At 38.5% G+C, this 12,664-nt stretch overlaps 1 protein-coding gene across 1 annotated transcript; it reads right to left on the bottom strand.

Moving 5' to 3' along the window:
- Positions 1-504: 504 nt before the first annotated feature.
- On the bottom strand, positions 505-9,661 carry LOC117539517 (immunoglobulin-like and fibronectin type III domain-containing protein 1). The gene is made up of 22 exons (XM_034205713.1): positions 9,575-9,661; positions 9,313-9,435; positions 8,196-8,329; positions 7,948-8,047; positions 7,811-7,852; positions 7,688-7,730; positions 7,429-7,612; positions 7,210-7,323; positions 6,937-7,099; positions 6,555-6,827; positions 6,047-6,451; positions 5,826-5,950; positions 5,594-5,735; positions 5,174-5,467; positions 3,975-4,271; positions 3,700-3,879; positions 3,431-3,559; positions 3,034-3,342; positions 2,852-2,937; positions 2,541-2,733; positions 1,937-2,233; positions 505-1,407 (listed from the first exon to the last, which is right to left on the bottom strand). The coding sequence occupies exons 1-22, from the start codon at positions 9,624-9,626 to the stop codon at positions 1,004-1,006; spliced, it is 4,089 nt and encodes a 1,362-aa protein (XP_034061604.1). The 5' UTR covers positions 9,627-9,661; the 3' UTR covers positions 505-1,003.
- Positions 9,662-12,664: the final 3,003 nt, after the last annotated feature.

Raw genomic sequence — 12,664 nt, 5'->3', positions numbered from 1 at the left:
TTGTAAACTCAAAATCCTTTGCTTTAAAAGTTATGACAATTTGTCGAAAAGGATTAAATTATAAGGTGATGGCATTTTGGTGCTTCTCCCAACCGTTGGCACAATGCAGTATTTGTAATGCAATGTCTTGTTAACAATTTATATATATTCCCACAACATTAGCATACATTCATGGTGCCCTGAGGATGAATCCTAATGTCTTTGTGAAATGTGTCAGCAATAGATTGAATTCAAATTCTGCGCAGACAGTCATTTTTCATCGAGTGCCATTATTAGGTAGACTTTTTAATTTTGTATTCACATCTGCAAATGAACATGATATTAACATGGTCATTTTGAGTGTTAGTATGATGACGTTAGCATTTAGCTGAAAACACGGCAGTGCCTATACTGTACAGCCTCGCAGAGACACTGAAGTGCGTGTAGACTTTTAGTCTTGGTATATAGCAAGTAAAAAATGATGATACAAATTAGGCTAAAAACAGGCAAGTAAGACCGTTTCTGCTAAACAGGAAGCATTTATTTACATTTTGGCAATACGATTAATTAATCAAACAGACGTTCAAAAACTCAGTCAAAGCCAATTCTGTCATACTGTCAATTTTCCAAGATGTTTTTACTTCAGAGAAGCCAGCTTAGTTTCTGTCTTAGCAAAGAAAACAAACTCCAATTGCAGCTCAGCGAAAAATAGGTCAATGAATAAACATGTTTGGATGCAAGATAAGCATATCATTACCGTTGAATCTCGGATGTCTCTTGTCAGAGTTCTCTTTGCATCCAGTAAGTAAATCAGGTAAAATTCACACGCAAAAACAAGAAGATCTAGTATGAATCCATGCTTTTAGATGTCCTTCTTTGTTTTTAATTTCTTCTCCAAGGTTAATTTAAACACATTCATATATTCATTCACAAAAAGGTTTTAAAAATTGGCAAATCCTTTACTGGTAATTCTATTATTCAAATAAAACGGGCGTCTTCCGAAGATCAAGCCCACTGCATCACTCTAATCTGAAAAAAAGAAGGAGAGTAGGGAATTATTAAACCATACAGCCTGAGAAGAATAATTTAAATGTGTTTTACCTTCAACAACAAGTTTGGTTGAACAGTCCACTCTGCCCACTGAGTTTTCTGCAGTGACCATGTATTCCCCATCGTCATTGGGCCCAACTTTGAGTATCACCATGGAGCAGACCCCGCATGTGTTGGATATGAAGTAGTTAGTGTTGGTGTTCAGGCTAATGTTATTTCTGTACCAGGTTACATGGGGTCGGGGGTTCCCTGTCACTGCACAACTCATGTAGCACTCATAGCTCTCTGGACTTTTGTGCTTTTTAAGTGGGACAGAGAATGAGGGAGGCGTGTCGAAGCTACACGTTTTAGATTCAGGAAGGTTTAAAGAAAATGTTTCTGGAAGAAAAAAAGAGAAGGAAAGAACAGTTACACAGTGTAATGCCAAATGATGAAAACACCTTCCAATGTTAAATTCTATTTAGTCTCTTTTTTGATTAATTTCCATTTAGTGTATTTCGCAGAACATTTTTCATAGCAATTACTTTTAAATTGTACTAATCTTAATTATTTTGCAGTTGATCAATTGAATGATTAGTCTACTGTATGCTAATATTTTTTGTATTGTAAAATGTCAATTTTTCCAAACAAGTTTTGACAGACTAAAGAGACATCTTATTTTATCTGAATGACAGTCACAAACCCAAATATATTTGATTTAGAAATGGCAAGAAAAACCGGAAAATAAATCCTTAAATTCGAAAAGCTAAAGCAGCAAATGTTTGGCAATTTGTTTTATGAATGGCTGAAATGATTAAGCAGTTATCAAAATTGTTGCCCTTTGATTTCCGGTTGATTACCTAATTGATTAAGGAACTATTATTTACAGTTCTACACCAAATTCTTCCTCACTTTTGGTAAAACCTACCTTTTGTTTTCTTCACTTCCCAGAATGGTGACTCAGAGGGTTCGGAAAGACCCATGTCATTCTTGGTATAGACCCGGAACTTGTACTGCGTTCCTGGCATGATGTTGATGATGGTGTACTTGTTATTGAAGAGATGGTCTGCCACAGTTTGCCAAGTACACTTCACAGAATCCCGCTTGGTGATCATGTAGTGCAGCCTGTCGTCTTTCTTCTCATCTGGAGAGGGATCCCAGCAGACTGTCACTGTTCCCGACACGTTCTCTTCCAGCTCCACGGGGCCCGGGGGCTTGGGGTCATCTAGAAACAGGTAGGAAGGATTATTATTATTATATCTTTTTATTATTGTTACCCTATGCACCCTTTTAGTGCAAAGTGAATACAAAAGATCAATGCCTTTCTTTTAGGAAGCTTGATTTAAAAATTAAAATTGCACCCTAACATTACTTTAATAGGCCTAAACTTTAAATTCTGGAAATATTTGTTAAACTTCCTCCAAAAAACAGCAACTCTAGGAAAGGTCTTTCAAACAATGCAAATCTGTAAACCATCGGTGCTCATTTTACTCTTATTTATTGCCAGTAGTTTAACTTTCTTTTTATTGTACCTGTGACTCTTATCTCAACACTTGAGGTCTCCTGACCAACCATGTTCTTCACAATGATTGTGTAGATCCCAGTGTCCTGCCGCTCTGATGAGGGGATCATTAACTGCGATGAATTGTCTGTGCTGCTCACTGTCACATTCTTGCCGACAGGAAGGCCGTCCTTTAGCCATTTGATAGTCGGTACTGGAGAGGCCTGCGAACAACAGCAGATACATAGCTTAGATACAGGGTTTCACTTTTTTGAAGAGCAGAAGGCAAGTGTCAAATTTGAATGTTTTTATACTCTTTGGAATTAATAGAATATACTGTACCACAAAGTTGTAGTTGACTCGAGCAGAATTTCCGGCTTTCATTACAATGAAGTTCTTAATTTTTTTGTCGGTGAATTGTGGTCTCACTGTGAAAAATGTGAAATGTTGGAATAGTGATTACATGGAGAGAAATAGAATCAAATTGTTTTACTTCAATATGTGCACAATTTCCACTGACTCACCTGGAGGAGGCATTGCAATGATGTAGTTGTCTAACTCTTGAGGCTCACCATCTCCACCCTCATTGGTGGCTACAACTCTCACCCAGTACATGGCCATAGACTTCAGACCGATAATAGTAAACGATGTAACAATGATAGGACTGGAGTTACAACGACTCCATTCTGGGTTTTCTGCTGGTCTGAGCTCCACAAAGTATCCTTTGGCCTCATCTTGGACCCCTTCCTCTTCCGTGGGTTTGGTCCAGCCCAGTGATAAGGTGGTGTATGTGGAGTCTGTTACCTTCAGGTCAATGACCTGACCAGGAGGCTCTGAAAGTGTAAACATTAAGGCATTAAAACATTGAGCAATTAGCCTTTGAGAAAATAACAATTGAGTTTTTATCGACATATTACTCACCCTTTGGATCTCTTGCAAACACAAATTCAGAAGGCGCACTTGCCTCTCCAGCACCAGAAATGTTGATAGCTGATATACGGAACTCATACTCGAGACCTTCTACAACATCCTTACATGCATACGTTTTCCCTGTTGGTGTGACAAAAAGTATGGATAAGACTATAATGTAGAAAATAACAATCTACTGTTTCACATTCGCACAACATGGGTATACAAACAAATAAATGCATTACATTTTGAACACAGTCAACATTTCTAACAAGCCTTACCTCTGATGGGCTGATCGGCTGGGTGGACAAAGCCCCACAGATTACTGCCCTTCTTGCGTTTCTCAATGTTGTATCCCAAAATGTCGGTTCCTCCGGTATTGGTAGGTGCATACCAAGCAAGATTGATACAGTCTTTGAAAGCACTTTCAATTTTAGGTATTGAAGGAGGTCCAGGGTAAGCTAAAAGAATGAAGACATTTAAAAGATGCCTTTGTATCGGCTACTGTTTTCAGGACACTGTAAATACATTTTGGTCTGCATGTAAGAAGACTTACCCTTTGTCCCTGCCTGGATGTCATCAGTCTCCATCAGGTCACTGGTGCCTTGATCAGTCTCTGCCCTGATGTGGTAGCAGTACTTTCTGCCATGATCCACATCAGTATCTCTGTATTTAGCCTCTGGTCCAATCTTGCCTAACTTCTTCCTGCTGTTACGGCCAATTTGCTGGCGCTCCAGGATGTAGTCGGTGATAGGAGAACCTCCGTCATCTTTGGGATTCTTCCATTTGATATCAATACAAGTTGCATTACTTTCAATGATATCCACAGGGCCCATGGGTGGTGTTGGTCTGTCTGTAGTGAGATCAAATAATAAAACACAAAAACACTCATATCCACGTCTGATATTACGTTAAAGGTCCCATGGCATGCTTTTCTGGTTATTACCCGTCCCCTTGTGTGTTATGTAGCTTTTTCTGCATGTAAACGGTCTGCAGAGTCACAAACCCTCAAAGTACACCCTGTTGCGAGTAAAACTCTAACACAGAAAATACCTGTCTATGCTGCCCCAGAACGCCTCGTTGGAGATTTTTCTTTTTCCATTTGTTTCTTCCGGGGCATACTGACGTAACGCTGCGGAGCTCCGCACACACACACACTCACTCAGCCTTATCTTTTCTCAGCCGCCGTGCTGCACAGAGCTCCGTACACACACTCGGAGCTCAGGCTGTGAGTGTGTGTGTGTGCTCAGGCTGAGCTCTGTGGTGTCTCACTGTCTCGCAGACCCCACGCAGCAACCAGGAAACTACACCAGTAATCCAGCTCACACTGTCCGCTCCTCGAGCCTCAAAGGGCGGAGCAGCGAGCCCCGCAACGTCCCGCCAACACGGCACCCAGACCCCACGCATCATTCTCATTTGTTTGTCCTTACTGGTGTCATTTTCTGGTTGCTAACACATAAACACTGATGTCCAGCTGTAACGCTGGTTGACTAATCAGAGCACAGTGGGCTCATAGGGGGGGGGGGGGCAGGAGCTCCAACAAGCCGTTTAGGACAGAGAGTGAATACACATACTATACAGAGATGCTGTATGAGAAACCAATGTGATTTTGGAACATTGAACATTGTAAATATATTCTAGTAGACCTCAACAATGGAATTATGATCAGTAGAAATGGCCATGTCCTGGGACCTTTAACAACCATCAGACAAGGGATGAAGATTCAGCTCTCAACATGCATCAGAGAAACCTTACCTAGAACAACAAGCTGCGTGATCGCCTCAGTCGTTCCACATTCATTTTTAATCTTAATCTTAATTTCTCCTGTGATTTTCCGTTGGCACTTGGTAAGCACCAGGCGGCTATTTGTTGAAGACCTCTCGATTCTGGTATGGGATTCTTCAAACAGTTCTTCTCCCTCGTTGTACCACTGGATCTTCATGGGTTCACGGCCAACAAAGGACAGCTTGAAAGAAGCTTCTTTCCCAGTTTTGATTACGACAGGTTTCATAAATTCAGTAAGGTCATCAGGGTTAATTCTTGGAGGATCTAGAAGAAGAAACACCTATTTTAACCGAAATTATAATTGATGAGCTAAGAAAATATTATTGTTTTACTAGTTCTCACAATGGCTGCTTTATTTGGAGTACCTCCAATTAATTCTGATTACCGTACCTTCAACACATAGCGAAGCTTCTGTTTTACGCCCATCTGCTTCACAGCGGTACTTTCCAGCATCATTGTCTTTGCAGTTTTTGATCATTAGTTTGCGGAAATTCCCATCTTCAACAATACAGATATCATCTGAAGCTGTAATCTGAAATCCAAACACAGACACACACATATGTAAACAAGCTTAAATACGAGGGTTATAGTGAAAGCTATTCCTTTATCAACTCTTTCTCACCTCTTTCCCATCTTTGTACCAGAATGCTTCACAGTCCTCACTGCTCAGCTTGCAGACTAGTTCTGCATCCGTACCAATGATTGCTGTTACATCGGACATTCCGGCAGTGAAATATACTCCTGGATCTAAATGGAAATAAGACTTATTGTTAACCGAGAACAGAAATGTATATAAACATCAAAGCAGTTGTTGGAATAGAATGACGATGTTCAAATGCTTACCAATAACTGTGTCAGGGACAAGTGGGCCTGTTCTCACTCTCTTTCTTCTCTCTTCAGTGGGCTCCGCTTCTTCCTCTTCTTCCTTTTTGGGCTCAGCTGTTTTTTCCACCTTTTCGCCCTTAATCTCTTCCACCTCATCAGTGGTTGCTTCTCCTGCATTCAATGCCTTAGCTTTGGCCTCCGCTCTTGCTCTAGCTTCAGCCTCGGCTTTCTCCGCTGCAGCTCTTGCGGCTGCTTCTGCTGCTGCTGCTGCTTCTGCCCTCGCCCTTGCAATAAGCCCCTCTCTCTCTTGCATTATCTTAGCCTGTTGCTCCTCTGCAATCTTCAAAATATCTGCTCCACCACCACCTGCTCTGGTTGTTTTGCGAACTTTCTTCTTCCCTTTTGTGGCTGGATCCTTGTCAGCTAATACAAAACACAGAGTACCAGGCAATTAATGCTTTATTTGACATTTTCAATATTTGGTCATTTTCGTGTTATAAATAGATAGAATATGTAAAAAAAGTACCTTCCACTATAAGCCATGCATTGCAGGATTTAAGTCCAGTCACAGCAGCATAAATTCCTTGTTCCACTACCAGGCAGTCCTTTACCACCAATGAGTGAATCAGCATGTCCTCTGAAACAAGGATGTCATATTTCTCCCCCTGCTCCAGTGCGACTGTCTTTCCCAACCAACTGATCCTTTTCATTGGTTGAGATACGACACACTGAAACATAGCATCCTCTCTTTCCTCTGCTTTCACGTCTTCTAACTTAACCAAGAAGTCCACAGGGGGAGCTAGATGAAAAACAAAATAATTATTAGTATAATAACAACTCATGGCATTTTTTTATTTCTTTTTACAATTGTTTACTATAAATGTAGTACATTTGGTGTAACATCTTACGTTTGAACTCAGTCGAGAAAATCTTAATACCATCCACTTCCACTTGGTATAGTCCTGCATCGTCTTGGTCAACACCATTGATGCTAAACACAAACTTCTTTCCCACTTGCTTCAGTCCATGCTTAATCTCTGTGTCGAGATCAAAAGGTACCATAACTCCATCCTGTAAGCCGTCATAAACATTTAGGAAATGTGCCCTGTTTTAGAATACGCAATATGACATTTGGTGCTTTTAAATATTTTAACCATTGACAAAAAGAGTAAGCATCTCACCTTGAATAAAAAGATTTTGCTGGTAGGGTCTTTAAGAGACATTTCAAGTTCAAACTCTGCGCCACCACCCGGCTTCAGTTCGATGGGCTTTAGGTTACATAGCCTTTCAACCACCTGTTGTTATTAGGAGGAAAAGAACCCAAAAGGTTTTAGAGTTTGTACTACAGCATGTAAGGTTACAAAGGATTATATTTCAATGTGGATGAAGCTGAAACATACCTTTGATTGCTCTTCCTCCCTTTCCATCTTCTTTTCACTTAGTTTCTTTAACATCCCACGGAAATCAGTGACACCATACGAAGCACAGATGGACTCATAATCTTTCTTTTCTGCACTCAACAAAAGTTCCCAAAACTTGTCATCGATTTCAGGTTTTTTGTATTCTTTTGCGGCCATGTCAACCCTACAAAGAGATAGACAAATATTATTACAATTATATGTGGCTAGGAAATAACTCATTCTTAAATATACTCCTTACTTATTTAAGGCCTTTTTGAAGTCTTCGGGTGTCTCTCTGACAGCTATAACAAAACCAGAATCATGAATACTTTATTTTAACAAGTAACTCTGCATTATTACAGATTAAATGTAAGATGTGTACCTGTCCTTGATTCTTGCATGGCTCTGGCCTTCTTAAAGCCAACTATAATGGAAAAGTAAAGTGAAACGAATGTAATTTATCGTTAAAATGTGATTTGATGCAATATATAATGGAAAAAGAGCAACAAAGTAACTGACCCTCAATAACATTGAGCGTAACCGTAACAAACGCTGTTCCATATTCATTTCTGGCACAACACTTGTAGGTGTCAGCTAGGTCCGACGATACACCGGGCATCTAACAATCAATAAATGATGATCAGTATTTTCACATAAAGTATAAGGGCAGCTTATTCATCATTCCAATGTATTCATTGCTCTGCTAGTCTTCCTTACACTTGTAAGTTATATCACTAACATGTTCATGACATGCTCAGGGATCTCACCTGCAGTTGATATTCACCAGCTCCTTCGTCCACGACTTTGTACCTTTCTTCAGTAATTTCTCCATTATTTCTCATCCATGTCACAGTTGGTGTTGGGGTGCCCACAACAATTGCTCTGAAGAATGCCAATTTTCCTATAGAGATGGCAACAAGAAATTAGCAATATGTTACCATTTTATACAGTACACAGTTCAGACCTGGCATTAAAGGGGCCCTATTATAGGGCTGCTCGATTATGGCAAAAATCATAATCTCGATTATTTGGGTCAATAATTGATATCACGATTATTAAAAACGATTATCCATTTACTTTGAAAACGTCAATTTATTGGAGAAAAATGTTGAACAGTATGTATTTAACAGTTGATTACCCTGAACTTTAAGTATAATTCAACTGAAAAACCAAAAAATAATAATGATAATTACAAAAAAATCGTTTTATTTCGATTATGTTGTTTTTGTAATCGTTGCAAGCCATAATCGTAATTGCGATTAAAATACGATTAATTGAGCAACCCTACCCTATTATGCTCGTTTTCAGGTTCCATATTTTTATTTTATGCCTCTACTGTGACATATTCACATGCTTTAATGTTCAAAAAGCCCTTCATTTTTGAGTGGGAGAGAAACTCCCTCTGGAAGGAACTTTGGGAATTCAGCCTTTGCAGACCATTTACATGCACACAAACCTACTGTATATAACACACTACATGGAATGAAAAACCCCCAAAAAGCATAAAGGGGCCCCTTTAACAAATTAGACACTCACAACTCTAAGTATGTCAGTTCACACCTGGCGATAGCAAGCGTCTTCACATACTGTACGTCTCAAGGGACCACTTGTAATCCTATATCACCTCCCTGAACTATATTAAAGAGAATTAGGAGTAACTGCTTGCTAAACGCCAACGATTAGCATTAACATTATCTTCGGTTTTCTGTGACATGAGCAGAGGAAGTGATCATTTTCAAGGCTTTAGCAGCACCATATGCAATCTAACACTGCAGATGCATATCGGACACTGTTCCACCATCTTATGAGCTGTGTGGATCGTGTCTATCAGTGAGCAACAGGAACACAAACACAGTTGATGCATCTAGGTACACAGAACCTTACCTTCTTGAATAGTTAGGGCAATGGGTTTCCGGGTGAAATCTGGGTTGGTCATGCCCTCAGGTAGTTCTTCCACATGCTGGGTGATCATAACTCCAGGCACCATTGACTTCACTTTTATTCTCACTGTCATAAAAAGATGCATTATTTACAAAGAATTAAGAGATTGTGAGTACAGCTTTGATTGAAGTTCATATCATGTTTTAAAAATAAATGTTCACATACTTTGTTGTTTGGCAGTTATTTGCATTCAATGACTACTTACCCTGCCCTGGAGCCGTCGGCTCCTCCTCCTTAGATCTACGTATTTTAAACATCTTGAATTTCACAACAGCTTCTCTGTCGATGCAAAAACAATTAAAAAATTGTTTTTAAAAACGATATTCTTAATAAGATAACACTTTTTCATTTGCTTTATATCTGGTCTTCACTTTGATGGTTTCTTGGGTTGTATAACAGGGTCTCCATGTCATTGCTGACACTTCCTAGAGTTTCAATGTAGTCTGAATCTGTTAGTACGGCTTGACCACATCAAATTCCCCATCTGTCTCCCATGCATTCAATCTCATCCAGATGTTCTGAATCTGTAATGGGTATCACTTATCATTGTTTAACTAGTTGCTTAAGGCAGTATGCTGGCTTTTACAACAAGATGCTGATGCATTTTAATTAAAGCCTTTCCTCTGAGAGACAGTAAAGATGTGGTGAGAAACAATTTATTTATCCATCTAATTAAACAAAAGTTTAGGGCCAGATGATGTTAGGGCGTGTGCTTGATAGTGCTACATCAGCGTTAAACTTTCCGTGAGTCCTATATCTTATATGGTGTGCGGATACCTGAGTTGGTAACTTTATCTGTGCTATTAATGAAAGGATTCCCGTGATCAAAACATACTTAACATTCTGTTTGTAGATTCCTGCAAGGGGGCTTGCTTAATTTTGCAGGCAGTAGCTCACATACCTCATCCATCATGACTAAGTAATTGACGCAAGTGGCTGACTGCAAATGTAATATTAGTCATAATCATCTTGGTATTAGATGATGCTTTCTTTATCACATTTATTTAAGGGAATTACTTAAATGACATAATCAAAAATGTCTTCCATGATTAAAAACTGACACCTTATTTGTCAATAAATCATCATGTTGTTCTGTGAATTTAACATTTTCCTTTTGATTATCTATTATCACTTTAATCATTTTAATCAATTTATAAATAATTTCCCCAAAAGTGTCGTATTAGTCATGTGACAGACTTCATAGCCAATATTTAGTATTGAATATACCTTAACATCAGCATAGCAATATGATGTCATACAAAATAGCATCATATTGTTTGGACTGACAAGAAGTTTAATTTCAAGTTTAAAGTTTAAGTTTAATTTAAATGTACTCTTAATTTCCTACAATCAAGATTTTACTTGGGAGGAAGGATTTTAATCAGATCAGATGATGAATATCCCTTATTTACATATTGTATTCGTATATATTAATACATCTTTAAATCTCATTATAGTAATGACATCAGTCTTTTGTTCTTGAATCATATTTATAGCCACTTTAACAATTAAAACTAATACAAAAAAAGAGTTGTAACTTGATGACGTCTTTTGCATATTGAGCAGTTTGTTACACTTGGTTCGCTGCTGGGAAACTATTTTTGTCTGGGAGAAAAAACAGCTGTGACAAGCGTGGAAACTGATTTATGAATAACCTGTCACATCCATGTCCTCAATCTCTGCATTTAGCTGCATTTAATGGCTGATCATAAACTTGTACTTTTTCTTATTTGGGAATTTTTTTTAATAAAATATCTCACAAAGCCTGGCAATGTGCAGCCAGTAACCCATTGATTGTTTCAGGAGAAAATACAAGACCAAATGTAGTATGATTACAAACACATATGTATGTTTCTATCGTTTGACTCTCAGTTACTGCTAGTCTAATTGTGATATTTCTCCAACATTTGCCTGTTGTATTATCCATCATCAAGCTTAGTAAATAATGGCCATCAAGAAAATGAAATATAAATAACATTAATATAGCTCATCATGTTGGTTCCTATATTTAGCATCACTGAAGTCAATTAAAATACTGTCAGCATTCAACACACATTTTGCTTTGCCTTTAAATAGTGTTATCTAATTACCAATTATAGTTACGGTTCATGATACAGATATATGCATACTAGTGTCCGATTAGCATATAAAATATACTTATTAGCATAAATTGGCAAATGTACAACATTAACAAATGTATAGAGCAATATTTTCATGAAATATCCAACGATATTAGTACATTTTCCAGTACCTGGTAAATGTACTTACTTTTTTCAAGTGAACTGCTGTGCTCTGCCGTCTGTTGCCGGCCACCTTCCAGCTGATTTTTGAGTGTGGGCTCGTAGGCAATAAAGTCTTCTACAGACACTGAGAGCAATCTAACCCACTGTGGCCCCCGGGTATAGGTTTACTCCTATGTACGTTGGCCCTAAGGTGCTATAGGTTCCTGAAAAGGGGGCCCTAGAGGAAATGCAGGGGTGAAGCTTTCTAATCCCTCCCTCAAAACTTCAGCAGGGGGCTTTTGGCTGCTCTTATTAAATAGGGACGTCTCATGAGAAGTGACATAGAAGTGCCATGGGTTGAGCTGCCTCTCAATCAGCCTGATTGCACATGTAGACTGCCAGTTCTTCATCACAACAATTAACTAAAGGGTAAGTGTCAATTCAATTTAAATGTTATAGCTCCTTGCATTAGTTTGTGTTAGACATGTTGGATATGTTATTTAAAATGTTTAGAAATATCAGAATTAGTGGGTCATAATTTCTTGGGGAGAAGTCTTGACACTGTTTCGGACACATCAGACGAAAAGCACAAAAACAAAACAGGCTGAACCGATTCTAATACCGATCAGCCTCAACTATTTTTAATGGATAATTTGACCGGAATAGAACAGCAAAAAAGTTACGTAGTAGTATATTTAAAATTGTAATGAACACCACACTTTGAAATCAAGAGGTGTCATCCTGCACTGTTCAGGCATGTTTTAGCCCAGGGTGCAACTCTTCTTCAGTAACTCTAAACTTGGGACGAATGTCTGACGTTCCAAAAAAAATATGCCCAGAGAGGTAATACAAGAAGACTGAACATAAATTATTCACATAAAGTTTCATGGAGGTGAAGTGGTATGCATTTTGATACTGCCATGTCAAGGCCCATGGCCACAAATATGCCAAGGTTCATCATCATATATATATACATTATTTCATCATCATTTTTTTCACGTAAATTTATTTTCTGTTAATTTTTTACACTTTTCTCAAAGTAACATGCATAATTAAAGAATTCCACTTCACAA

The sequence above is a fragment of the Gymnodraco acuticeps genome, unplaced genomic scaffold (assembly GCF_902827175.1).
Source record: "Gymnodraco acuticeps unplaced genomic scaffold, fGymAcu1.1, whole genome shotgun sequence".
Taxonomy (NCBI): Eukaryota; Metazoa; Chordata; class Actinopteri; order Perciformes; family Bathydraconidae; genus Gymnodraco; species Gymnodraco acuticeps.
The sequence above is the reverse complement of the archived record's forward strand: the minus strand, read 5'-3'. Positions and strand labels throughout refer to the sequence as shown.

Bases quoted from the DNA above. Each gene is read 5' to 3' on its own strand.
- LOC117539517 (XM_034205713.1), bottom strand. From the start codon at position 9,626: ATGTTTAAAATACGTAGATCTAAGGAGGAGGAGCCGACGGCTCCAGGG. The intron at 7,731-7,810 runs GTACACATCTTA...GTTTTGTTATAG, and splicing joins CATGCAAGAATCAAGGACAG to CTGTCAGAGAGACACCCGAA. The intron at 7,613-7,687 runs GTAAGGAGTATA...ATCTCTTTGTAG, and splicing joins TTCAAAAAGGCCTTAAATAA to GGTTGACATGGCCGCAAAAG.